General features: G+C 40.0%; 1 protein-coding gene across 4 annotated transcripts in view; it reads left to right on the forward strand.

Annotated features, from left to right (window-relative positions):
* Window positions 1-26,874, forward strand: part of NR3C1 (nuclear receptor subfamily 3 group C member 1) — a 136,839-nt gene extending 109,965 nt beyond the window's left edge. For 3 of the 4 annotated variants that reach the window (XM_014597503.3, XM_019478335.2, XM_019478334.2), the window contains exons 5-9: window positions 182-460; window positions 3,809-3,953; window positions 16,320-16,450; window positions 21,586-21,743; window positions 22,456-26,874. In XM_014597503.3, the coding sequence (XP_014452989.1) occupies window positions 182-460; window positions 3,809-3,953; window positions 16,320-16,450; window positions 21,586-21,743; window positions 22,456-22,608 (866 nt within the window). In that variant the 3' untranslated portion in view covers window positions 22,609-26,874. 4 annotated transcript variants of the gene reach the window in all.
* Window positions 26,875-27,079: the final 205 nt, after the last annotated feature.

Raw genomic sequence — 27,079 nt, forward strand, 5'->3', positions numbered from 1 at the left:
AAAATCATTTTAGCTTTCTCTGAAAAGCTATGAAAAAATGTTTACAAAGTTGCAGTTGACTTGCATAAAAATACAAGATATTCCAATGGTAAACAGCATTTACTAGGCTATGTTCATGTTATTCTCTGAGTTCCTTGCTTTACTAAATTTAGAAATTTGTATTTTCTAAAAACTTACTTAGCTCGAAAAACAAAGAAGAAGATAAAAGGAATTCAGCAGTCCAACGTGTCATCAGTGAGAGATACTCCTGAAAGTCCTGGAAATAAGTCTATAGTTCCTGCATCACTGCCACAGCTAACCCCTACCCTGGTTTCCCTGCTGGAAGTCATTGAACCGGAAGTTTTGTATTCAGGCTATGACAGTACGCTACCTGACTCAAGTTGGCGTATATTGTCAACTCTCAACATGTTAGGAGGACGACAAGTGGTAGCTGCAGTAAAGTGGGCAAAGGCAATACCAGGTAATATACAAGTATGTTCGATAAAAATGCCTTTATTTTTTCACAGGTTTAATGTGAAATAATTAGTCTGCCTCTTTTAATTTGGTGGTTTTCTTTCAGTTTCTTAAAGAACAAATTCCTACTAATTTCCATGTTAAATGATGTTTCAAATGCTTATCTTTGAGAAGGGCAAGACAAAATACAGACCCAAAATCTGTTTCTGATTTATTATGATTACAAAATGAGGTCATTCTAAGTGAACCCTTCAGTCCCTGTGTGCAGAAAACAATATTTTGAAAACAGAAAGAAAAATAGTCTTGGTTCTGTTTCCACATCACTTTATGATGCAGTACTTTATTATTATTTTTAGAAATAGGGTTCTCGTGACTTGTGGACTAACTTCTGCTTATGTAATTCCTTTCTTTTTTACTGATTCGTCTTGCATCTGTCTTTCTCCATACCCATTTTCTCTTCTTTCCCTCCACTGTATCCATCCTTCTTGCCTGAGGTATTTCCAGCTTTGGACTAGAAACTGCTAAGTTGGTTATTTCTTTCTTCTTTTTTTTTTCAGGAACAGTAGCTGTTAATTCAAAGTTGGGTATATTATATGGGGAATCTTGAAGGAGTCTTGTAGTAAGCCTCCCATTTATACATTCAGAAAGAGTGCCATACTTACATTTTCTTTTAGTTTCCAATTATTTTTAAGAGTAGGTTACTAAAATAAAACCTCGGGTTCAAATATTATGTGCAGCATATTGTTGCATGGACTTGGGAAAGACCTGTGATATTTAAAGGTAGAGTATCAATGTGCATTGATAGAGCTATGAAAAGGAAGTTTTTCAAACCTGTAGAGGCTTTTTTCAGTATCATTAGTCATCTGCTTTCATAAGCAAGTGGCCAACTAGAGTTACATAAATTGCCCAAGAATGTTCTAGGCACAATATACAGGTCTACCACCCAAATGGCATACAGTCTTCAGATGGCATGTCGTTTCCTATATTACATAGGAAAGAGGCAGAGACCATGTGAATTATCCTTTCCTTAAAAATGGTAGATTTATCTTCTGGGTGGGAAGCGGAGGGGGAAATAAACATATTTGGAGTTACAAAGAAGACTCAAATGTATATGCTCAGCATACATGAAAATAGGGCATATGGAAATCCCTCTTTCCTAATGGCAATCTGGTGATAGCGGTGTTCTGTAAGACCCTGTGTCCCTTTATAATGTTTTCAGTTAAAAGCTATTAGGATAAGGGTGTGGGGGACCATAAGAAATTCCATGAATTGACAGTGGTTTGTTGGTCCAGAAATTTTAGGAACCACTGCTAGGTTAGTCTGCCTAGAGAATTTAATCTGATTATCTAACGGCATTTGGTCAACCAGATTCACCACTTAGGTTTCCTTCCAAATGAGCAATATGGATTTTTTTTTAATCTATAAAGATGGCTGCTTTATTTTGAAGTAGATTAGGTTGAGAGGATTTGATTTTGCAGGTATTAATTCACCAGACATCAATTTAAACATGCTTGGGAAAATTGAGGGAAAGTGACCTCTTTGTATGTCAAGGGTCTGAACAAGAAGAATAAATTCATCTTGAATTCAAATGTAATAAGGACTTGACATGGAAGAAAATCTTCTTAAATATACCCAAGACTTCACATAAATTACTCCTACAACTTAAGGGCTGCCTACATTTTGATTGTGCTCAACGGAGCAGTTTTAGGACATGCACCATTTTTTCATTATCTTCATTGTTTCTGATCATTCTCTATATTGCTATAAGGTTACAGGCAGTTGATGTTGATGAGTAATGTGGTCTGTGTTCTGCGATTGGTAAATACTGTGTAAAACTACTGTTGAATAAGAATGAAGTTTGAAGTCAAGACATTTATTGGCCAGTGGATTTCACCTAGAAGTAAAAAATGTATCACGTTATTTACACAAGACAGTTGAACCAGTTATAGTCTAACGTCTAATTAGGGCAGCCGTTCCTAAACTGGGGGTTGTGAGCCCAAATGGGGTTGCAACGTCAATGGATGTGGTCATGGTACGGCACTCTCCTCCACTTCAGAGACCTGAGGGAAGAGCAGCAGGGCAGGGAGCCCCAAGCCTTCAGTGGGCAGCCCACATCCCCCCCAGGGGGTCCACTCTGGCTGTCACCCATGGAGGAGGGGACGGGCGTGGGAGGGAGGGGGGACAGGGATCCAGGCTCTGCACTCCGGCCTCAGCAGCTGCTGCTTCCTGTGGGCATCAGCTGGGGCTCAGGTGCTGCTGGGTTGGGGGACAGGGGGCTGAGGGTCCTGGCCCTGGGGCACCTGGGGAGAGTGGGAAGTTGCGGATTGGGAGTGAAGGGCACCAGCAGGGCCAGGGGGCTGTGGGTGGGTAGTGAGGAACACTTGGGGTTGTGGGTGGCTGCGAGTTCAAAGTGAGGAGTCATGCTGAGGAAATGGGGTCATAAATAGGGTCATGCTAAGGAAAAGTTTGGGAAGCACTGCATTAGGGAATACATTAACTGCAGTATTGTCTTTTGCAGGCTGTCTTTAATTGACTGACTTTCAGTGACACAAAAATGTTGTCTGAACGTTTAACATTAAACTATCATCTGTAGTTCTCTACATTTTTCACGCCAGACTGACATGCACCTTGATTTTAGGGGGTGGGAGATGAGCACATTATTTATTTCTAAAGGTGCAAGTATAACCCCTTCTGCTACTTCCTTTTAATGAGTTCCTGCATTACGTATACTTTAAAATGTGGAAGGCTACCAGTTCAAACCAGCTCAATAATTTAATGATGTTCAAAATTTCCATGACAGTCTGAGGACTTACTTGTATTACGGAGTTGGTAATCCTGGCAAAGGAGTTAGCTTGGATCTTGTGGCTTTACTATTGCATTTCTTCATGTAGAAAAATTTGTGTAGCCTCTTTAAAGTATGCCAAATAGCTGAACAGCATCTTGGTAAAATTTGCTGGTTTTGCAGTTCTTTAAAAAAATGCATTTTATTTTGATCAACAGCAAGAATTTGCAGATAGCGCATACAGCATCCTTCCAGTCTCTTCTCTTTTTCCCCCCATCACCAAAAATACATTTTGTACTTTCTCATCATACAGATGTACTTTTAGTTTGATCAGATTATTTAACATGTAACAGAAATACAATGCAGAATTTCATTGCATCTGATCATTGCATTTTGACACCATTTTGCTGTTTCTTCAAATTTTTATTTAATCTTTGTACAGTAATCATAGTTTTATATTTTAAGGTAATGCTGCGCATTAGTAACATGTTCATTTTGATGATTATCTGGCTGATAAGAAGTGTTCTTTTTCAACTCAAAGCGGTGGTTTTTCACCCCTCTGCATTTTTTCAGGTTTCCGAAATCTACATCTGGATGACCAAATGACCCTTTTGCAGTACTCCTGGATGTTCCTGATGTCTTTTGCTTTAGGATGGAGATCATACAAACAGTCAAATGGAAATCTGCTGTGCTTTGCACCAGATCTGATTATTAATGAGTGAGTAGTGTAAAAGCTATTTTTCCTATATTGAGTTCTCTATTTGAGCTCTCGGTAACATTTTCCTAAAGTAAGAGTGTGTTGTTTTAAAATCCTAACTAATGGAAATCACCAGGTAGCAAAATGGAAATCACCAGGTAGCAGTCTTACTCCTACACTGATAAGTCATATGCAAAGCCAGTTTCCTTTAAGCAGATGATGTGTATTTGATAGTTAAGCAAATGAAAGTATATATTTGGGGGGAATAAAATATTTTGTATTTAATATTACAGGTTCTGCATCACTTGTTTAAAATCATTGATATTATTGGTTCAAACAAAACTGATTCTAAAAAGATGTTTGACTTAAAACTGTTCCTGGAGGATAAAAAAGAGTTGGGCAAATGATGTAAAATTCTGATTGTTCCAATGCCTTCACAGTATGAAAATAGTAATAGACTAATTCTTGATCAATTAAATTAGTTTCTGGCATTTCTGATACTGTTTATCAGGGTCCTGATGTGTTGAAGCACTGAGCACCTATAATTGAAGTTAGCCTCTGCAAACCAGCCCCTTAAACACATGGTTTTAAAGTTGATATCACTGCCTAGGATGTCCAGGATGATTGTGAGGTCAGGATGAGCCTATTGAATTACTAAAAGAAAATGATCTTAGTCAGATTTAACCAAATGACCCTGAGGCTGAAAAATGTAGGGTGCTGATTCATTCATTAGCTTTTTTTTCATGTTGTGTACTCTGGTAGTTTGTTGGTTTGATTTTTTGTGGGGGAGGGGGTTGGTTGCCTTTTAACAGATAAATAATTGTCTCCTATGTCCAGGAAATAACTTATAATAGGTCTCCTTTTATTATCAATCACTTTAGCTGACAAATTATTTGTGCTGCTCTACTGGCTTTTTCTTATTCTTACGGGTTTCTACCTGTGTATTTGTATATTCTACAGTGTATTTTATGGCATTTTAACGAAAAATCTCTTGACTGACTTGATAGCACAAAACAGTGTATAAAATCTAACACTCTGATGTTGCTGACCAAAGTCATTTGAGAGACAACCTAACCATCTCTAGACTTAAATAAATGCAAGGATTTAGCTATGAAAAATGTGGAATTGCCTTCCCTCATATTCATGAACTAGAATACGATCCCTGTGGTGTCATATAAACTGTGAAATAGTGTTATTTAGAGTGAGTCCAAAATATATGGCCATTAAATTATTTTATCTTAATAATTTTACTGGCAGTATCTTGCAAAGTTCTAGAAATGCCAGCAAATGTCTGAAAGTCAGTATCCTTGCTCATTGGCATTTGCTGTTGTTTCTGAAGTTATAGGTACAGAAATAAGTTACTGCGAGGTAACCTAAGGTGTGAACTTGCATGTCAGATACTCTGTGGTAACTGCTGATATTCACATTTACCTGCAGTAAATGTAAGATAGTTTACAGTACTTTCATTGAAGGGTGAGAATGTGCATATGAGCGGTTACCATCAATACAGTGCATAATTTAATTGCATCTGATCGTTGCAGTTTGACACCATTTTGATGTTCCTTCAAATTTTTGCACTTGAATTTCACATTTGCTTGCCTAACTAACATTTTCATGTGCCCATACCCTGAGATCTGATTTCTTATCTTGATCTTATGGTTGGAAATTGTTTGTATTACATAAAGGGATGCTGCTACTGCTTTACAGGAAATCTGAATCTTGCATGTGGCTATGGCACGTGTTTGTTATGTAAGCTTAAACCAGTGGTCTCAACATTTTTTGAACCACAAGGCGGCCACTAACTCTCAACATTTTGCAGAGACCTCCTTATGCAAACTTGCCATCAAAGTTCTAATTCAAACCACCGTGGAGGCATGCCCGGCCTGGTGCTATCCAGGGCCAAGTTATAGACCACCTGCCATGGCCTCCTGGACCACACCATGGGAATCAGTGCCTTAGACAAGATAATTAGGACCAGTTCTTGCAACATGGCTTTTGATTTTTTGTGAGAGCAGAACTTTGTGTCAATTTTTCCATCATCAAATTAGGGATGTCCCTGGGTGGTTTGAGACTTTAGTCTTTGGAAAGTACTATAGAATTGAAAACTAACATGCCAAAAAAATCTTTTTCATTCCATTTCATTGTTTGTCTAAATATTTGTCTTGCCCATTGTGAACTTCATTTGGTTTTTTAGAGCAGCGTTTCCTAACCTTTTTCACCCCACAGCACACTTACCTAATAAAAAAGCACCGCAGGACACCGGACGTGTGGGGGGGGGGGTGGACACCGACAGGGAGGGGTGGTGCACAGCTAGCCGGACAGCCTTTTTGGGTTGGAGCCATGCTCCCCGTCTGTCTGTGTCCACAGCAGCAGCAGTTGGGGGGCGTGGCTCCAGCCAGGCAGGGGGCGTGGCACAAAATGCTGTGGCACACCTGAATGTGCCTAACAACACACCAGTTGGGAAGCGCTGCTTTAGAGTAATAACATAGCAAAAGCATTGGATTTTTACTCTTCTCAGGTCTTTCATGCATTAAACGTTTAGAATATGTCTTTGTGGAATAGCTAATGCCTTCATGTGGCAGAAATAGTAAAAATTAATTATTCTGGCTGTGCTAATAGGATTTATGATTCCTAATGTGCTAAGTTGGGGCATAGAATTTTTTACCTCAGAAGTCTGCTATTACTTATAACAGTGCTTTAAATATACATAAAGCTTTATAAGTAAGACCATGTCATTGCTCCAAGGAGCTAACAGTCTAAGAGCAATACTTTTGCAACCTGATTCTTAAACATTATTAATCTAGGTGCGTATTCTATTTTAATTATGGAATTTTTTTTGTCCAAGTTAGATGTCATTAACTCTAAGTAAAGCCTTTGTATTGAGAAATTAATATTGGGTTAGTGGCATTGTGCTTAAGGTTTATTTAGCACTTACATTCTAACTTACTGTTTTTCAGTGTGTTTTACGTTCCTCTAAATTACCTTCCTAGCTGTAATTTCCCATGTTTCACTCACCAGTTAAATACAGCTAATTCTGAGTAAAATATAGCAACTCATAGCTCATAAAAGCAACAAAAAATTATAAAACAAAAAATTGAGAATATTGTATTGAAACTAGAAGGGCAATTTTGTGCCCTGTAGACGCAATATAATAACTATACCAGAATAATTGCAGTGATGGGATTTTGGCAACAATACTGTAAGTAATACCTCAATACCTGCACAAAGTGCTTTTGGATTTTGAATTGTTACAGTTGATCAGGGACACTTCTTTACAAGTCATACGCAAATGGTATCTCCAGGAACACAGCATCCTCAAATGCTACTGTAGGCCTTTAGTTCAATACTAAGCCAAAGGAAAGAATTCTGTCTTCTGCATGACTAACTCTACCTTCTTGGTTATCCCCAGTCCAACCACTAAAAAGGTCCAAACATACTTAAAGTATGAACCATGGCAGAATCAAAGTCCAGCATAAGGGTTTGAGTGTCATCTGTTGGGAGAACCAGATGTTAAAATTTCTGGATATTTCTGCATTTTAAGCTTCCAGTACGTGATCCTTTGAAAGTAAAACTTGCTAAGTAACTGAAACATTTTTTGTGTCACCAAATCTCTCTCATAGTATTATGTTGACTTTGCTTTTTCAGTATAAACAGGAAAAAATATGAGTTATCCTTTATAAATGCAACAGTTTAATATCTGATGCTACTAAATACTGCAAAGGATAGCTCCATGACCTGCCAAATCAGGCCCTTAGTTATTGGCTAAAATGTAGTATCAGGATCATGTACGCAGCATGTACAGTCATTTCACTGTCTCCTCTCAGACCCAAAAGCATTTGGAATGGATTTATATCAGTGCAAGAGAGCAAGCACTGGACTTCTGCAGCAGATCTCTGACTTCCCCTGTAATAATTTCATAACTCTAACGTTAAAGGGAAGACAAAGATACAGCAATACAAGTTGCATGATCTTTTTATCTGGTGAGATGTGCATAAAGTATGCAAACATTTTCATACCCCACTCCCTCCCCCATTCCTTACTCACACATTTCCCAGTGACAGCAACAGAGTTAATCTTTCTTTGGTCTCATATTTTTTAATTTAACTTACATGGACAAATTTCTGCCTGCTTCACTTTTTCGTCCAATTAAAATAGAATTGTCCATTCTTCTCCATATCCATATTACTTCAAGTGAAAGTCTTTCCTTTTCTTTAACCCGGTGACTTGCATTGCATAAATGAGGATAAAAATCACTAGAATTGGCAAGACCTTGCTGAGTTACACATGCTACCCCATGTACAGTTATAGCAGTTCAGTTGTACAAAGCTAGAAAAAAAGGTTCATCCCATGGATTTAAAGATTTATTATATAATAAACTTTGTATTTATGTCACATGCAATGATCATCTTGGAATAGCTATGAAAGTAATAAATACTTTTCTTAGTGTATGTATGCTGCCTCTCACCTAAATAATACTTTACAGATGGTTAATTTTACCCTCCCCTTTGAATAAAATTAGTATTCCAGTTTTCTTAATGGGAAGTAATAAAGTTACTTGACTTAACTGAGGGCACAGAGGGAAACTGTGGCAAAACAAGTTATTTCTACTGACTCTCAATTCACAGTCCTAACAACTCAATTCCCTTCATTCAATTATTTTTTCAACTTTACAGTCACTGGAACAACAGTAAATAGAGCTGGAATAGAGCAGGGATCCAATTGATTGTCTGGCTCTCAAGGGAGAAAGCCTGCTTTTATGCAAAACTACACCATAGAAATAATTTATGATATTGTAAAGGTATCTGCATAGCTGCAGTTTCTAGACATGTCTGGCTTGAGAGTAATTTTTTACATATATTTTGCTAAAATTAATTCTAGTGTATGAAAACCTGAGAAATCTGAAGTACATGTTAACATATTTTCTCCTTCTGTTTGAAGTCAGCCAGCATTTTAAAATAGTTTATTGGCAGTGAACATTGTTAAGAGTCACACTATTACAGTTAAGTAATTTGGAGATACTTGATTGGGTGAGGGAGGAGTCTGCAGAGAGCAGTTCTGGCCAGAAATGACACGCTGCTTTTAGACTATTTGTAAAAGGCTTTATTACTGACCACTTCAATTAGGGAGCCAGACAGACACACATCTTCTGATCATATTTCTTTATTGTCACTTCCTTTCCTTTGTGCCTTCCTTACAGTAAGATGATGGTGCTAGTAGCAAACCACTTCCTGGGTTAGTCAGTGTCATAGCTTGCTGCAAAACACAACATGAGAGAGGTTATTAAGAATGTTATTTTAAAACTGTAAGGTTATTAAGAACCAAAGGAAGATTATTTTAAAATGGCAGAAAAGAAATTAGCAACATTTTGATTTTTTTGTATTTTGCACTGCGAATCGGCTGTAGGATCAATTGCAATGTATTATCAACTGTGTGACTTGTGGACAAAAATAATATAAGGTATAAAGTGAGAACATGACACTGTCTCCATTAAATAGTCACAGACTGCTTCATCATAAGTGAAATATTTTTTATGTATGATTAAGGATCATGTATAAGTAAACATTTTAGTTCCAAAGATTGATCAGTAGCAGTAACTGGAGCTCTGAGAATAAAAACTGCTGTTCCAAAAACTAAGGATTTTTTTTACAAAACTTTAATAAAAGTAGAAAATAGTACGCTCAGATATTCCATGTGTGCATACATGTAATTTATTTCTATCTGTAAAATATGCTTTTTAAAATTTTTGCTTCGTTGTTTTCTGGTGGAGGGGTTCTATCTTTATCTTCTTAAAAAAAGAAAACCCAAAACTTCCCCTGTACCCAGCCTTCATCAGCTAAACAACTGTATCTAGATTCTGTAGCCAGGCTAGCATACTGTTTGTTTGGTAAGGCAGAACAAGGAAGTCAGTAGCTTCTCATTCAGGCAGTGCTCCATTTGTGCACGAGTGCAGTAGGGCCAAAGACTTTCACCTAAGCTCCTGATTTTTAGAGATCCCATTCAAGCTGATGGTGGTGAATTTTAAGCAAAAGAGAAAGGAAGCTCTAAGCGACAAGCTGGTTACATTGTAGCCTGATCCAGTTTTCTGTGAAGTCAACAGAGATCATATAGAGACATTCAGTTCCTCCTGGCAGAGTCATTGTTCACCCAGGGGAAGCCATGAGTTTACAGATGTTCAGGATTTTTCTCCCAGAGTAAAAATGTCTGTTCCAGAATTAACAAATTTTGGAAACAACCAGGATTAAGTCACTCCCAGGAGAGTTTCTCCTGGGAGAGTGAACATCTATGAACATTTGAGTAGATTCACAGCATAGTTCTCCAGCATCCCAGAGTGCTTTGCTCTCAAGCCCCTCCTCTCCTCCCCCTCCTTCCAGGAAGACACACCCCTGGCTGTGTAGCATCTCTACTCTTCAAGAGCTCAGCATTCAAAAGTCTGTTCAGGCGTCTCTGGATAAGTTTTTCTACCAGAAGAACAAAACTGGGAGAATACTTCCAGACTATTTGAACTCATGTACACAGCAAGAGAAATTCCCATTAAATTGAATAAACATGGGTTAGTCTCCTAGTGCATAAAGTAGCCATTTCTTCCCACTCACACTTATTCCCATGTGGGAGCTGTACTCTTTGCCAGATTAATATTTTAATTTTCAGTTTCCATCATTTTACATCCTGAAACCTGAAAAAAACAAAAGGTGGAAGGAAGCTTGGAAGCCCAATGTATCTAAAACTCGAGGCCTTATTTTAGTATTTTGGGGACTGTAAAAGCCTTTATTGAATAATACTGCATCATAATTGCCACAATTTTTTATAGACATTTTATATTAGAGCCAGCATTAATGGATTTCAGCTCTTATCTCTGAGAAAAGGCATTCCAGTTGTACATCAACAGTTGCAAACCATGTTGTTCCCAGAAACTGGTGTATAGCACACCTGCTGCAAGTCTTCTCTTACCAAGCTCACCACCTCAGTAGTTCTCTCTGCATAGGTCTGAGGCTACACCTCTTTTTCATTTGTCCCTACAGTGTTGTTATATGCACTAAGACGCATTGGTACTGCCTTTAAGTGAAAAAAAGAGTAAACATGTATTATGTTTGAGAGGAAATGCTTTTAACAGTTTTCTTTTTCCTAAAACTATTTCTCTTAAAAATATATATTTTCAACTCCAGCTGTGGGATCAGCAGACTCTGTTGTTCAGAGTCACTGGTACTTTGTTTACTGATTTTAATCTTTCATAGATTTAATAGAACCAAGTGACTCATACCAGAGTCTGAAAAGCACATGCTTTTATCACCTTCTTGCATCCCATGAAAACCTTATGTGCCTTTGAAGTATAAATTTTTATAGCCTTTAACTCAATTTGTATTTTCTGTGCAAAGGTGATTTCCAGAATGCTAAATAATTTTTAAAAGAGAACATTATAGTCTGAGTAACTAAGTTATCTTATTATTAGGAGCACATATGTTTTTATTAGACATAGTAAATATGACATCCAGATGCTACGACCTCATACAGGAAAGTAGGTATATAATTTAGTACTCACTGGATAGCTGTATGTATAATGAGAGCTGGGGTTTCCTACTGGTATTAATGTATTTTATGTTAATGATCACGTTGGGCAGTCAGTAGCTGTAGTCCTCCACCGGTTAATATCCCATTTTTGCTTTTGGAGATTGGCCCATCATTTTGTTGTTTGAAGCATACAGCATACTACTTTTCTGGGCTAATTGGTGAACAACATGAGATTGGCAGCTGACTATAAACACTGTGATGCTTGATTGTTAAGGAACATCCCAGTGTGTTCCTTTATACTGTAGCTGATCGAAAGGTTAAGGAATATTTGATTCATAAGAAACAGGAAAGTGACCCAACCCAGGCTAACTTTAAAATCTCCACCAAAGCAAGAATATTGTCCAAGGGATAAGTGAATCAGCTGTCTAGTTAACCCTCCACTTATAGAATGGTGCTAATTGCACATTGCAAAGTAAAACTACAATTTAATTACACTGTAATCGCAGAGCAACCAACCTGTAGTTATTCTGCCATATGCTGTGGACTTCTCTACTTCTAGTCTGACTGGGATGATATACTTTGTCAGACCTCTGCCTTTCTGTGTGTCCATTATAATATAATCCATCCTTTTCTGACTGGTGCTGCTTTTCAAGAATTTTCAAAAATTAAAACATGCGACTCTTGTTAAGAATAAAATCCAGGTTAATTGCGGATAAATGAACTCATAACTCTGTTAAATGGCTTACATAGAGCCACACAGCAAATAAAGGTAGAGCTAGTGAAGAACTCAGGAGTCCTGACTTCACATTGGTTCCTTTCTGTATCACTTGAAGGCAGCCCTTTTTTTACCACCTTCCCTCCCCCATGCATCAATGTGGCAGCTGAGATCATCTGATGCGCTCTTGCCAGGAGCTCTCTGAGTGGAATGTCTGGGACCCGTTCCCAGACTGTTTTCTAGTTTTGTGGACTATCCACTGAATTAGCTTCGCTGTTATTCTGACACAGCCTGAGTTGTTGCCCTTCAGGACAGTGCAGAGCTCATCTGTTTACTCAGACCTGTGTGAAGGAAGGTGGGGTGTGTTTTTGGGGGACTGCATTTTGCTTCATTTTGGCAATATTAGATTTTGTGTATGGCTTTGTACACTCATTCAGCCATGTATTGATGGGTGCATTTATAATAGATGGAAATAAATAACATGCCCATTTCATAATATTTATTTTAACCGTCTGCCCAGAAATGGTAATATTTTACATGAGGAAAACTGCTGAGCCTTGTCATGGAATGAGTTTAAATTACTGTTTAAAATGCCTTTTGATACAACCTGAAGGGCACAGCAGAAAATTAGCCAAATAGAGTACGCTTAGTTTTATGCCAAGTGTCTGCAGAACAGCTGAACGTCCTAATGTTTATTTCCTGTCCTAATGTGGCCTGTTGCATTTTAAGTGTACTGTGTATTCTTTCAGCTCCTGCTGGGTCATTACATTCTGGCATTATGCTAGAGCAGGGCTGTCCAATGGATTGGCCTACGTACCACATGCGGCCCACAGTGGGTGGGTAACATGTTGCTCTTAGGCTCCTGCCTGGCCGCCACTGCCCTTCTTACTCTGGCTTCAGCAGCAGCCAGGGGCTCAGGACTCCCTGGTCCTCCCCCAGCTTCTGCTGCATGCCCCAGGGGCCAGGACAGCCCTGCACAGCACAATACAGGCCATAGTGCTGGGGGAACTGGCACCCTGCAGCACACTGCCACAGGGGATATGACAGAGAGAAAAGGGTGAGGTGGAGATGTAGGGGAGCACCTCCCTGTGTGCTTGGTAAAGCAGGGTGGAGGGCACCCACATGCATGGGTGGTGCAGTAGAGGGGAGCGCCCACACATGCACCCGCAGTACAATGGTGTGGAAGGAGCCTGCCTGCATGTGCATGGGGCATGCAGCCTAGGAGAGCTGTGGCTGCTGCTGGTGCTGTTCATGTGGTGTGTGGCCCTTGCTGGTGCTGCCTGGACCCTTAGAAGTTGGGCAGCCCTGTGCTAGAGTTTCCAGGGCTATACAGGCTTCCAGCAATATAGTAGCCTTATTCTTTGAAAGACATTGTATAACAATGTGCATTTGAAACCAAAGATTTTCCTAGGCTTTTATACAGATTTGTTCGTACTAAGTTTAAAACAGAATTGTGTTTCTTTCTATCAGCTACATCATCCTATTGCTCATCTCACTTCATGTTCTTCCTGCGTTGTTGGTTGTCTCTTTATGGAACACGCTTCCTCGGATTAATCCATTTCTAAGTACACACTGTGTAATTCCCTTTTAGAGGATAGCTGAAAAAATGCTATCTTTGAAGAAAATGGGACAACTTCCTATCCATGTCCTGTTTTTGTTTTATGCTGAGAATTAGCAGTTCTTCAATAAAAATTGAAGAACAGTTGAAAAAGAGCTGTGTTGAAAGAGACAAGTGTTGAAAGAAAAAAGAATAAACTAATACCTTGTGGAAAATTTTGAAGCCATATTTGAAACAATTTTCCACGAGCACTATTTTCTATTGGTCTTTTCACAAATGGCACACATGAATTTTTTCTCTTCTCTACCCCTTGCTAAAATTCATTATCTCAGTGGTTGGGCCACACTTCAGATTGTGTTCCTGTGAATGCCATATTCATAGCAAATGTTTGTAATCATGCATCTAAAAAGGATTATTTATGTAGGTTAAGAGACTAAACAGCAGCACAGTTAGGAACTGTCTTGATGCAATGTTTATTAAAAATAGAGAATATGGGGAAAGTTAAATATGTAAATATTGATCACCACTTAGTGATTCCTATTCAGTGGTTTTTCAAGATTTTCCTCCAGTTGCCCAGCACCACCTGCAAAACCATTATTAAAAACCAGATTATGTCTTATTTATTTTTAAAATAATGTTAAGATAATACTGCTTAATGTAATCACTATTACCATAGTATCATTTACTTGGTATCTTGGGCATCTTTGCAAACTTTCAAAGAACATAGGATTAGTAATAAGGGGTCTCCAAAAGATGATTATGATCAGTCAAAAGTATGTGAATACCCACACTTACAATTCAGAGGGGTCTGCACCTCTATTCAAAATTTCCAAAGGTGCCTGCACCTCCATCTGAAATTTTTTAGGGGTCTGCAAATGAAAGACTAAACTAAGCAGTAGCTGAAGGAGTTACCCTAAAGAGACAGCGGTGACATAATACTAGTGATCAAATAAGAAGTGTTGGTTGAGCTTTTCAAAGGTATGAGAGGAAGATACAGTTGGAAATGTCCTTCTTTTGGGCCCCTTGAAAAATCTCAGTATTAATATGTTGTTTCACTTGTAGTCCACTGAATGATAATTGCAAATGCTTTAGGACTGCTGAAGATCTGATAAATCTGTCAAATAACTTCAGAACCGAATTGTTACCTTGAGTTTGTGGGGAGCTCTCAAAAGTTGTCTTTTGGCAACTAGTAGGTCTGGCATACTACTGATTGGGTGCCCCAGCTTACCCTAAATACCTGTTGTGAAACCACATTTGCCTCCCACAATACCAAGTGAGACTTTAAAAATTAATTTCCCTTTCACTCCCAGACCACTCTTTACGTTCAGTGAGGGGGATATTGGGGCTGTGCAAAGCTTCGGTAGCCGATTCGATTCAGAGGAGATTTGGCCATTTTGGCGGCCAAACATCTGAATCCAAATTGAATCAGGAGACCCATTAATTTCTCTGAATTAAATCGGAAGCCTCAGACTGTACAGGCAGGCACTAGGCAGTACCGGTGGGAGCAGCTGAGAGAAACTGGCTCATTCAGCTTCTGCCTTGGCTGTTCTCTCTCTCCCACCCCCCCGGGACGAGGCAGACAGTGCTGGCAGCCCCAGGAGAAGCTGCTGGGGCTGGGGGAATGCTTGGGAGCTGGGAAGAATGATTGGGGAGCTGGGGAATTGAACTGGGAGCTGGGGGGAATGATTGGGGGCTTGCCCAGGCTCCTGGTTCGATCCCCCAGCTCCCTGATCATTTCCCCCAACCCCCCAATCATTTCCCCCAGCCCCCCTGGCTTCTCCCAGGGCTCCCAGCCCTGCCTGCCTCATCCCGGCAAGGTGGGGCAACCAGGGCAGCAGCCAAACGAGCCGCAGCTTCTCCCAGCTACTCCTGCCGGTACTGCCTAGTGCCTCTCCCCAGTGGGGGGGGGTTGTGCAACCGGGGGAGCAGCCGGACAAGCTGCAGCTTGAGCCAGCAGCCCCAGAAGCCATGGGGGCTGTGGGAAATGATTGGGAGCTGTGGGGTTGAACCTGAAACTGGGGAATCAAACCAGGAGCTGGAGAGAAGTCACTGATCATTCCTCACAGCTCCCAGTTCAATTCCCTATCTCCCAGTTCCATCCCTCAGCTCCCAGTCATTCCCTCCAGCTCCCCAATCATTCCCCCTAGCCCTCACAACTTCTCCCAGAGCTGCCAACACTGCCTGCCTCGCCCCGGCAGGAGCCAGCCAGGGGAACAGCCGGACGACCCACAGCTTCTCCTGAGGTTGCCGGCTCAAGCTGGGGCTCATCCAGCTGCTCCCACCAACACTGCCTGCCTGTATAGTCTATGGCCAAGTAAGATTCAGTGCCGAATATCTTCAGATTCGGCCAAATTGAATTGGGACAGAGATTTGAATCACTGTCCTTGCAAATCGCCGAATCCGAATCTGAAGTGAATACTTTCTGCTTCACACAGGCCTACGGGATATCAGTCCCACATGAATTCAGCAATTGAAAGCAAAGTCTTTTGCTGAGTGTTTAGTATGGACAATAGTATTTCAGCCCTTCTCTCAGTGCCCATCTTCCTCATGAAAATATGGGAAGCTAGACATCTTACTTACTTGATTTTTTTATGTTTTAATTTCTAAGACAGAGAATGAGCCTGCCATGTATGTATGAACAGTGCAAAAATATGCTTATGGTTGCTGGGGAGTTATCACGGCTTCAAGTTTCATATGAAGAATATCTCTGCATGAAAACCTTGCTGCTTCTTTCTACAAGTAAGTAGACAATTACAATATATATGTGAAGGATGCCACTTTCTAACTTGAGATTGGGGCTGTGGGGGGAGTGTATTACTTTAATATTATTACCCAGAGCTAAAGCCAAAACAATGAGTACCTCGCTGAATTAAAGTACCATACTTGCAGCATTGTTAGTTTGGCACCATTGAGGGGACTGCTTCTGACCTATATAACTGAATACATCATCAGATTGAATCTGCCTTGTGCTAAATTGCAAACTGTATATTCAGAAGGTTGCATGCAGGCAGTTTTGTTTCAAGATTCAAAATTGTAACTCTTTGAAAAGTATGCTGATCTGCAAGCCTGGAATTCCATAACTACTGGGTGCAGCTAGGTATGTGTTAAGAAAATCCTTGGAAAAAATTGTGCAAGCAAGTGCCAATCCAGTAGGGCAACTCTAGATGAATGAAAGCTAGATGGGAAAAGTGATTAACTAAGTTTAGCTGAAATGCTTTGGTTCCTTCAAATTGCCTCCAGAGAGCTGGATTAGGAAGAATATTTTTTCGTAAATAAAGAAGGTCAAAATGGTGGGTGGGGTTGGGGGGAGAAGCAGGAGTGGAATCAGGTGGGAATACATTTGCAAGTCCTACTTGGGTACTGGAAAGGTGCAGATTTTTAACAGCAAAAGGGATTTAACCACTGGGACAACTTACCTAGAAAACGTAGGAGATTTATCTTCACTTGAAGTCATTAAATCCTACTTTTGGATCTTTCTAAAGGGGGTGCTAAGAAATAGGCTGGGTTAAATTTATGGTCTGCATTATGCAGGAGATTAAATTAAGGAATAAAATTATATTAATATAAAGCAGCACACATGCATTCTTAACCATGGTCACTTTCTGTGCTGTATCCCTATCGATCACCGTGCTTCTATCATCCATTTTCATGGGCTGATCATGGTGGCGCCCCCATGCCTCTGGTCAAAGGGCCCCGGTGGCCCTGCCCCTCACTGCTGATTGGCTATAGCCCCACCTCTTGTCGCTGATTGGTGGAGAGGGGCAGTGCCACACAACAGGCAGCCCTTTCAGTCATCAGATACAAGCTATTTGATGTTACAGCTTGTAACCAGTCATCTTGCTGGCATCCCTTCATGCTGGCAACCGCCCTCCCCCTCGACATAACATTTCACCTGCATAATCCTGTAAACTTGATCATACCGTGTATACTGAAACAATACACACTGCAAGACAATGGCAGGGATTTCGTATAAGTGATGACAAGATTTGAGAGAACATTTGTCTGAAACCACCAGCTAGAAAAATTAAAAGTCGAATAAAACTGAAGCAAAAAGAAATGCCTTTTAAGTAATGAAAATAGAATTGAAAATCTAAATAAACCCATCACTTTTTTCATGCTAACTGCATGATTGGAGGTTGTGACACTACTTCATTATGTTTAGTTATGCATCTCTTGCATGGTATAGTCAGGCCGAAAGATTTTTCTTATAATTCCCAGGCCCATGCACGTGACCCATTTCCAGATGAGCTGAATATTCATGATAAATTGAGACATGATGGGAGTAGCTTTTCTGGAGCAAAATAAGGCATTTTTTACTCTAATGCCTAAAAACATCATTGTGGATGGCTTACAAGTAATGATAAGATAAAAATAGAGATTTCTTCAACAACCAGTTTATATGGGCGCATCTACACGTGACGTTATGTCACTGTAGCTAAGCAGTATGGTGATATAACGTCCGATATAGCACGCCACTACGGCGAAGTAGCTGCTAAAAATAACTATGCATTGCGTGTATGGAGCAGCATGAGTTGTTACTGCGCCATGATTTCATACTTCCAAAAGTACTAAATCATGGTGCAGAAACATCACCCTAATGACACGTTTAGACGCACCTTGTATGACTAAATTTAACTTCCTGCTCAGCAAGGGTTAAATGTCAGTATTACAGGAGTGGCTGAACTATTCATTACGTTTTTTGTGTTTTGCTTAGTTGATGATAAATCTTGTAAGCAAATAGTAATGCTGTAGTCTTAGGCTTTTTGCCCTGTAAATACAGGAAGATTTTATAACAGAGCACTGTGTCTACTGTGATGTAGTGAGGTAATAAATTTACTTAGCAGAAGTATCAAGCAGAGGTAAGTTGCCATTATTAGCACCTCGCTATTCCGTTGGAGAGCGCACAGATATTCCATGAGCAGTTCACCTCGGCATATTGGCAGCAGACCCAGCGCAGACTTTGCTTTCAAATCCAAAAACTGGGACAAAGGTTCTTATGAAAGGAAGCATTCACAGTCTCTGAGCTCCACACTTCTGTGTGTTTTTTGAGGCCTGAATTCATGAGACAGCTGCCAGCAAACTCTTTAAGTGTTATAGCAACCATTTCCAGGATCATCATATACCATCCTATAAATGATATACATACTGCTGCTGGAATTCATGTGCCCATGTGTGTAAGGAAGCTAGGCCAGACTGTAATATAAACTCATACAGTACTATATAGAATGGGACTTAACTGGGACCTTTGGATGCTACTATACTGTAATGTGTGCTTAATGATACTGTGTGTAAGCCTGCAGAGCCTCAGTCTAGTACACTGGATCAGACAGAGGTTCTGTGGAAAAAATAAAAAACAACTATGGAATTAATGCCAGTATCATCATAAAGGGGGGCCGATGTAGGCTGCACAGGAAATACTGGCATTTCCTGGCTTTTGAGTGCTTCACTTTACAACCTGAAAAGAGAGAAGGGAGTGTGCTTGTGTGTGACATATATTTTTTTAAGTATCAACTGACTCCCCTTTGGATTATCAAAAGAATTCAGACTTTTAGATCTCTTGCACAGGCCTTTTCACTTGCGTTAATAGGGCAGCTGACATCAGGACTTAGGTGCCATCCTTGATCTATATCCCTTTATACGCCATCCTTTATATGGACTGATGATATATAGGCCAGAGGAGTTTATAGTTGTTTGCTGACACCGTAGGAACAGCCACGCAAGGAATCATGAGTTCCAATCAAGGCTCTGGATGAGATTTTGTTTTCAGGCTAAGTACAGATATTTGGGGAGGTTAAATCAGGTTCAAACTGGCCACCCAACTTAAACTTAGCTCATCTTAGTGCCGACCTTACACTTACAGACCCAATCCTAGTGACCAGCAATCAGTCTAAACCTGTAATTGTGTACAAGTTCCATGGACACAAACTGGTCTAAAAATTGGAGAGCCCAGTTTAGGAAAAACCTGAATCTACGTAGTACCAGACTCATTTGATTTAGGTCAGACTGGTGCGTGGAAATTCTGTCCATTTTCCCTGCGCAGCCCCGGGGCTGTGAAAACCCAACCACTGCTGGCCCCAGCTCCAGGGCTGCTCTTTTCACTCTGCCCTCCCCCCGCACTGGTCTATTTTTGCACCCCCCCCTCTTCTGACCAACCAGTCCTCTCAACACCCATGCCACAAACTGCTCTGGGTGCAGCTGATTTTATCGGCATTCGCTGGTGCCGGACCCAAGCAAGTCTGTTCTGTTGGCGGAGGAGCAGGAGGGATGGGGTGTAGGTTTGCTGGGGGGGACCCCACCTCACCCACAGATGGTGCCTGCCCCCCTTTGAAGGTTGCACCTCCCCTCCCCCATACCCGCCGCACGTCATGCCTGCCCCCCTTACCCCACCTACAAGTCATGCCTTCCCCCTACCTCACCTGCAGGTCACACCTTCCCCCTACCCCTCATGGGTTGCACCTACCCCCCACCCCCCAGTGGACCCCCGATCTCCTCCAGTCTTCTGGACTCTCAGCCACCTGGCTTTCCCTCTCCACCCTGATTTACCCGATATTGGGCAGCCATTTTGAATCAATTTAACCTTCCCCTAACACCCCTGAATGTCAGTACTTAGCTTTAGTGTCTAAGATTTGATGCCTTTTCCTCCAGTCTGTCTCTGAGTCCTGTCACTTCCCTGCCTGCAGCTCCTTGTCCCGTTCCCGTTTCTGTAATCTAATCAGACTGAGTCTGCATGCTGCCGACTTTTGTGCTCAGTCCCCTTGTTTAGCCAGTCCCAGTCTCTCCTCTCAGTCTCTCAGCTAGCTCGTTTCCTTGCCCAAGTCTACATTAAATTGGTCTTTCTTGTACCCCTTCTCAGGGTGCTTGTCCAATCTCAGTCCGTTCTAGTTTCTCCTCCCCTCCCCTACCTCCATATCAGATCTTTCTCCTCTACCATGCCCACCTTTCCCTGGTTCCTCTGGTTCCTGGTCCATGTAGTTCCCATTCCCTGCTTCCTCATCTGGTCTGTCTCCTACTCCAGAAGCTCAGGTTCTTGTGTCAGCCTTCTTGCCCAACTATTGCAAGTCTCCTCTGCCTCTCCACAGGTCCCAGCCTGGGTGTCCTTGTCCAGCTAGTCATAGTCTCTCTCCCCTACTTCAGCTTCCAGTATCAGTCTGACTTTCCATCTGAGACTTTATCCCTGTCTTCTCCCACCTCCTGTCCAGGTCCAGATCCAGATCCTCCTCCTCCACATTTAATTCAGGCAGCTTCTTCATCTGGTCTGAGCCATGGAAGGAGAGGGAGAGTGGATATCGGGAGCAATAAAAGAGTTACATTTGTTATTTGCTTTCAGTTCAGAAATGCAGTAACAAATGCAGGAAAGTTCTGCTTAGCTGAAACTTGCCCAATTCAAAAGAAGCCTTTGGGGACCTAAGCTGCAAATCTATCAGGCCTCCATTGCACACGTGAATTGTAACTTTTTCTTCAAAGGCTTATAACTCAACAAAGTCTGGGCAGATTTTTACAGAAATGGTGAAATACCCACTCCTGATAAAAAGGCCACCCCCAGCCATCTGTGCTTCAAGGCATGGGAGCGCTAGAGCTTTTAAAAATTCAGATGGCAGCAGGCCTTCATCACAAATAGTTTTATAGAAATGAAAAATGTCAGACAACCTTAATAACTGGTGGGGCTGCCAATCTGTGGAGTCTGCGCAACATACTTGTCACAGTGACCCAAATTTTAATATCTAAATATGGGGTTTTAGACTGCCAAGCTCTGTTCCCCTTCAGGGTTTTTTGTGTAACTAATGCAAAGGGGGCTTTTCTGTAACAACACGTAACACAAGCATCAGCCCAGGATTGCTAAATGGGAATGTTACAGCTACATTTCAATGTTTCAGTTCCTAAGGAGGGCCTGAAAAGTCAAGCTTTGTTTGAAGAAATTCGTATGACATACATTAAAGAGCTGGGGAAAGCCATAGTGAAGAGAGAAGGGAACTCGAGCCAGAACTGGCAGCGGTTTTATCAACTGACTAAGCTTTTGGATTCCATGCATGAAGTAAGTTTAAAAATGTTCACTTTTAAACGTTCTTCATAGAAAAGCTTGTGCAGAGACACTCTGCTGTTGAAACCTGATTGGAGCTGTTGAAGTAAAAAGTTTGCATTTGCTGAAGCAGTTATAAAAAGAAACTTTTCAAGGAACCCATCCATCGAGAAGACACGTTTTTGTGTTCGAACTTTCAGGGTGGTAGAAATTGCTTTTAACCTTCTGTTTTGAAGTTCAGTAGATCAAAAGCTGTTTGTTCCCCTTTAAAAGGGAATCATGCAACAATTAGATTTTTAGTTTTAAGAGTCTACGTACTAGTAGTGGGAGGTGTGAAGTGACCTTGTGGGTAGAAAGCAAATGTCAGATTTATGGAAAACATACTTTTAATTATCTTAAAAACTTCACGTAATACCTACATTCAAGTCATTTTGATGTCAGTAGTTTTCATAGCGTAAGGCAAAAGAAACCTGTTATAGTTTTATAAACCCTGTAACAGTCTAGTCACAGTAGCATGGAGCAATTTACCCTTCAGTGGGGTGCTCAGTGGTGCTGTGGCTAAATTGAGTTTATGGGGGAGAGACCCAAGCAGGCTTCAAGCAGGTTAGTTCTGGCACCAGTAGCAGTCTTTTCTTGACAGCAGCTTAGACTGATGAAATGCTACACTAAGTCAATGTTGCTTCACTGTGCTTTCGTGTGAGACTAACTTCTCTTTTATCACTTGTAGGTGGTTGAAAATCTTCTGAACTTTTGCTTCCAAACGTTTTTGGATAAATCCATGAGTATTGAATTCCCCGAGATGTTGGCCGAAATCATCAGCAATCAGATACCAAAATATTCAAATGGAAATATCAAGAAGCTCTTATTTCATCAAAAGTGACTGCCTTAACAAAAAAAGGGTTGCCTTAAGAAAAAGTCAAATTATAGCTTTTTTTTGTACAAACTATCAGATTTGTTAATTTTGTCCTTGCAATGGTGTTTCTTTTGTAATTATGCACTACATGTGGTTTACAGAGGGCCAAGATTTAGGCTATAGAAGCAGCAGATTTCTCACATTGAATGCTTAGAAGAGTTGGGGGAGGGAGGGGAAAGGAAATGAACTGCTATTGTCAGGCATTGTGTTTCTCCTCCAGTGCAACATTCGTGGATGCATCCAAGCCACCAGTGCCAAGTTCAGAGCCTGTGTTTTGAACATTTTGCTAGGACTTTCTGCAGTTGGTGGGATAACATTTTCTAGATTTTTTTTTTTCAGTAAAGTGTTTTGGGGTTTCTTTTCCCTGTATTTCCCCTTCCCTCCCCCTCTCTTCTTTTCCTTTTTTTTTTTTTTTAAATTAAGGTAGCGTTTTGGTTTATGCATGTAACCTGAAGAAAGTTTACAAGTGTATATCAGAAAAGGGAAGTTGTGCCTTTTATAGCTATTACTGTCTGGTTTTAGCAATTTCCTTTAACTTTATATACCGTGAACTAGGCTTGCTCATTTTTTCTTACATGATTTTTTTGTAATACTTCAAGATGCCTAATGTACAGCTGTTTTTTTAAGGTGGGGCAGCTCTTAGCTTTCCTAAATGACCTCTAGACATTAATCCTTGAGTATATTCACACAAAAATGGGTTGGCTTTTCTAACCTGATTGCTTTCAACTGTCGAGATGACCGTAAAAATTTGGCATTTTTTTAGGGTGGGAGGATGGGGGGGATAAGAACTGTCAAATGTAACCTAGATAGATATGAATGAAACATACTTTTGGTATATGCGACAATGTGTTGGATATGCAGATTCATAGAAAAGTAGCTGAGGCCTAACTGGATGTAAATGAGCAGGTTATTTTATACAAAAGCAAACCTGATTTTTGCATATAACGCAACAGCCATAACTATAAGAGTCTGGGCTGCATTGACGCCAAGATCAGTCCTGACTGCCCATCAGGAAACTTTCAGGAAAATATGCATAGCTTAAAAAACAAGTTTACTTCTGTGTGGAGAAACTCACATTTTCTATACACTTAAATTTCTCATTATACAAAACTATATAGAAAAGAAATTGTTGACTTGAGAGAGAGATTTGCAATTATGCCCTATATTTTTTTTTGTTGTATTGGTTCTAGAAGTGTTTTCTTCAATTAGATGTTTATCTTCATGCAGGCAGTAAAACAGACCAACCGCACTAACAAATTGTAACTCTCTGGATATGCAGACCCCATACTTGTGCAGTTAGACACCTATTGTCACATGTTCATCTGTCACTGATCGGTTCATCTTCTTTCCTGGAGAGCAGGAAGGTTCTGCTACTGATTTTGTGGTTTAGAGTTGTATGTCAAACTTGTCTTTGTAAGGCTACATCCCTTCATATCGAATACTAGTGTGCCATAAAATTACTATAGGTCTTGTGAATTTCTCCTTGTTGCCATTGATAATTATATTTTAAACAATTTAGAAGCTGTAGTAGCCTTTTCTACGCGCACCTTACAACTTTCTGTAAACAGAAAAATAAAATATTTCCTAAGCCACTCTAAAATTTGATTTTTATTCAAAGTGGCCAGATTATTTGTGTAATAGAAATGAAATAAATCCTCTAAATGATAAACTATGAAACGTCTAATATATTTTTATATTTAGTTATAGTTTCAAATATGTATAATTGGTATATACATTCACTAATCTGAGAAGGGAAGGGCTACTGCAGCTTTAAAAGCAATTTATGAAATGATTGTAAAATAGCTTGTATAGTGTATAATAAGAATGATTTTTAGATGACAGATCGCTTTATCATGACACATGTAATTATATTTTTTGTAGGGGTCACAAATATGCTGAATGGTAACCCATACAAGTTGTGGTTTGTCTGGAAGTATTAGTCCTGGCAGTAGTGATGTTAGGTATCCAAAGAGGTACTCGGTTTAAAAGGAAGAAGCTGATACTTAGTGGGTTTTCCTAGGGCTGGATTTTCTATCCATCAAATCACCGTATAAAAGCGCAGGCTGGAACATGGGTGTTATACTTCCACCTGCTATTTTTGGTTACCCTTCACATTCCAGTAGTAAATTTGCAAACTTTGTGGATTTACTTGACCTCCACTGCAAAAAATGTAAAGTAAAAAGGGGTGTTTATGCCCGCATGCATGCACCACCGAACATATGGGGTTAATTTCATATACAGCCTCACACATCATAGCAAAAACAGCTTAAAAATTGGCAATAATACGCATACAGGTACCAGCAATATGTAAATATAGAGCATAGGTTGTTCACAATACACTAATACATTTCTATAGTGCAACAAAAGTTTGTTTCCAAGTGAAATAGGAAACTAAATTTTCATCCTTTCTTAAATCTCTTTTTGAATATTATACCTATTAAAAAAGATATTGTATTCAGTACTTTTGGAGTAAAATATCACATTTAATAAAAAAAGTAATTCTGTTCTCTTTCAATGATCTATAAAGAGTTATGTACATTTTGTAACAGTTAAGCTAGACTTCAGCAAGTATTTTAACTTCAGTTTTCAACCGAATTGGATGAAAATATTTATGCTACCTGTTTGGAATACGGTTAGGAAAATCCTAGTGTTTGGTTTTAAAACAGCTCTTTAAAAAAAAGAAAAAGAGCTCTAAAAATGTTCTTATTTCAGAGAATGTTTTAAAACTTAAACTGAGAAGCTCCGTGCATTAATCTTTCATTTTTATCCCAGATACCTCAATTTGAGCTCTCAAGAAATCTGTGTGTATGTGTGTGTGGACAAAGGTATGTGCTGTTGTTTGCCAACCGAAATGTACATGAACAAAATAGTCTGACCTTGGGAGAATTAAGAACTTGGCAGGAAAGAGGCTTTCACTCTTGGTTGCTATGCCTGTATGTTCATTCTTTGGTTATGGGTCTAAGGAAAGAAGAAAACTGGGATGTTGGGAGAGAGATTCATTCTGTTTGTGCTGTTATAAAGTTTTCAACTTGCTCCATTTTAAATGTAGAAGCATAGCAAGCAGCGGGCAGTACATGTTTAATGTAGAATTAGTCCTTTCAGCGCTGGGAAAAATCTGCACTTTGGATAAAGCAGGAAGAATCCTGACTTCTGTCTCTTCAGTGCCTTATCGCATAGTGCGGGAGACACGTGGATGTTTCTAGAGATGCACGTGAATGGTCCTGGAGACATACTATATTTTGTTATTGCACATGAAAACCGATAGGAATGGCCTTACATAAGATAAGCCAGGGCATGAAGAAGATGCAGAGGGGAGGTACCATCACCTTATACAATATGGTTGTCACCCAAAGTACAACACAAATCCACTTGGAATCTATTAAGAGTTTTGCAACTAGTAAGAGAGGGAGCACGTCTGAGAGTAAGTGCCAACCTGGAAGTAGCCTCTTTAGTCTCTCAAAGGTTTTGAGAACAGGTGAGGAGGAGATGCCTAGACAAGTCCACAAAATCCTGCTTCCCTTCATCACGCTTCAGTGAAATCACGTGTGTGCGTGAGGACTGCAGGACCAGGCCCTAGGAGAGAAATTGTAAGAGGATCGTATGTATAATATATTACTTGAGCTTCATCATTTGTCCAGTCTGCAGCCAGGCATTGGCAAGCCAACATAGGAACCACATTTTCAGGAAGGAATAAAGCCTCCTTAAAAAAAAATTCTTAAAAAAAATGCAAAGAGGCTTCTATTTTCTGATGAAAGGCTGTGTGTATGAAAATATCCCCCACCTCCAAACTAACTTGCTAACAGCATAGATTCAAGTGTGTCATTATTCTATTTTGTATATTAAACAAAAGATATATAATGGGGACAAATCCTATATCATACTGGTGTATGGCATTATTAAAAAAAAGCTTTTTTCATTATTTTTTATCACAGTAATTTTAAACAGTGTAAAATTAAAACCAGTGACTCCTGTTTAAAAAATAAAAGTTGTAGTTTTTTATTCATGCCGAATAATTCTGTAGTAACAATTCTGTAGTTTTCACCTACTCAGTGAAATGTTGGACTGTAAAATCTTGTGTGGAATTGTTGAACATTTATTTTTTCATTTAAATTTGCTGTGCTGGTGATACAAAGCCACACATCTGTACAGAAGTTGCAGTAAATGTGAGCCATTTACAGCAATGCCGAATAATGGACAGAAATCACATAATAAAACTCTGCTTTTTTCATTAAATGGTTCCTGTTTTTCTAAAGTTTGTCGTGTCCCTGACCAGGATAATGGGAGACAGTTGAGTCAGTGCCTCTATTCTTTGCTATTCATCATGAATGTGAAAGTTAACATTTTACTAGGTGTGTCTATATGTGTTGTGGGAAGTGGTGGGTTTACTCTACAGCAGTGGTCACCAACCAGTCCATCTTGATCGTAGAGTGACAGTCGA

Source organism: Alligator mississippiensis, chromosome 9 (genome assembly GCF_030867095.1).
Source record: "Alligator mississippiensis isolate rAllMis1 chromosome 9, rAllMis1, whole genome shotgun sequence".
Taxonomy (NCBI): Eukaryota; Metazoa; Chordata; order Crocodylia; family Alligatoridae; genus Alligator; species Alligator mississippiensis.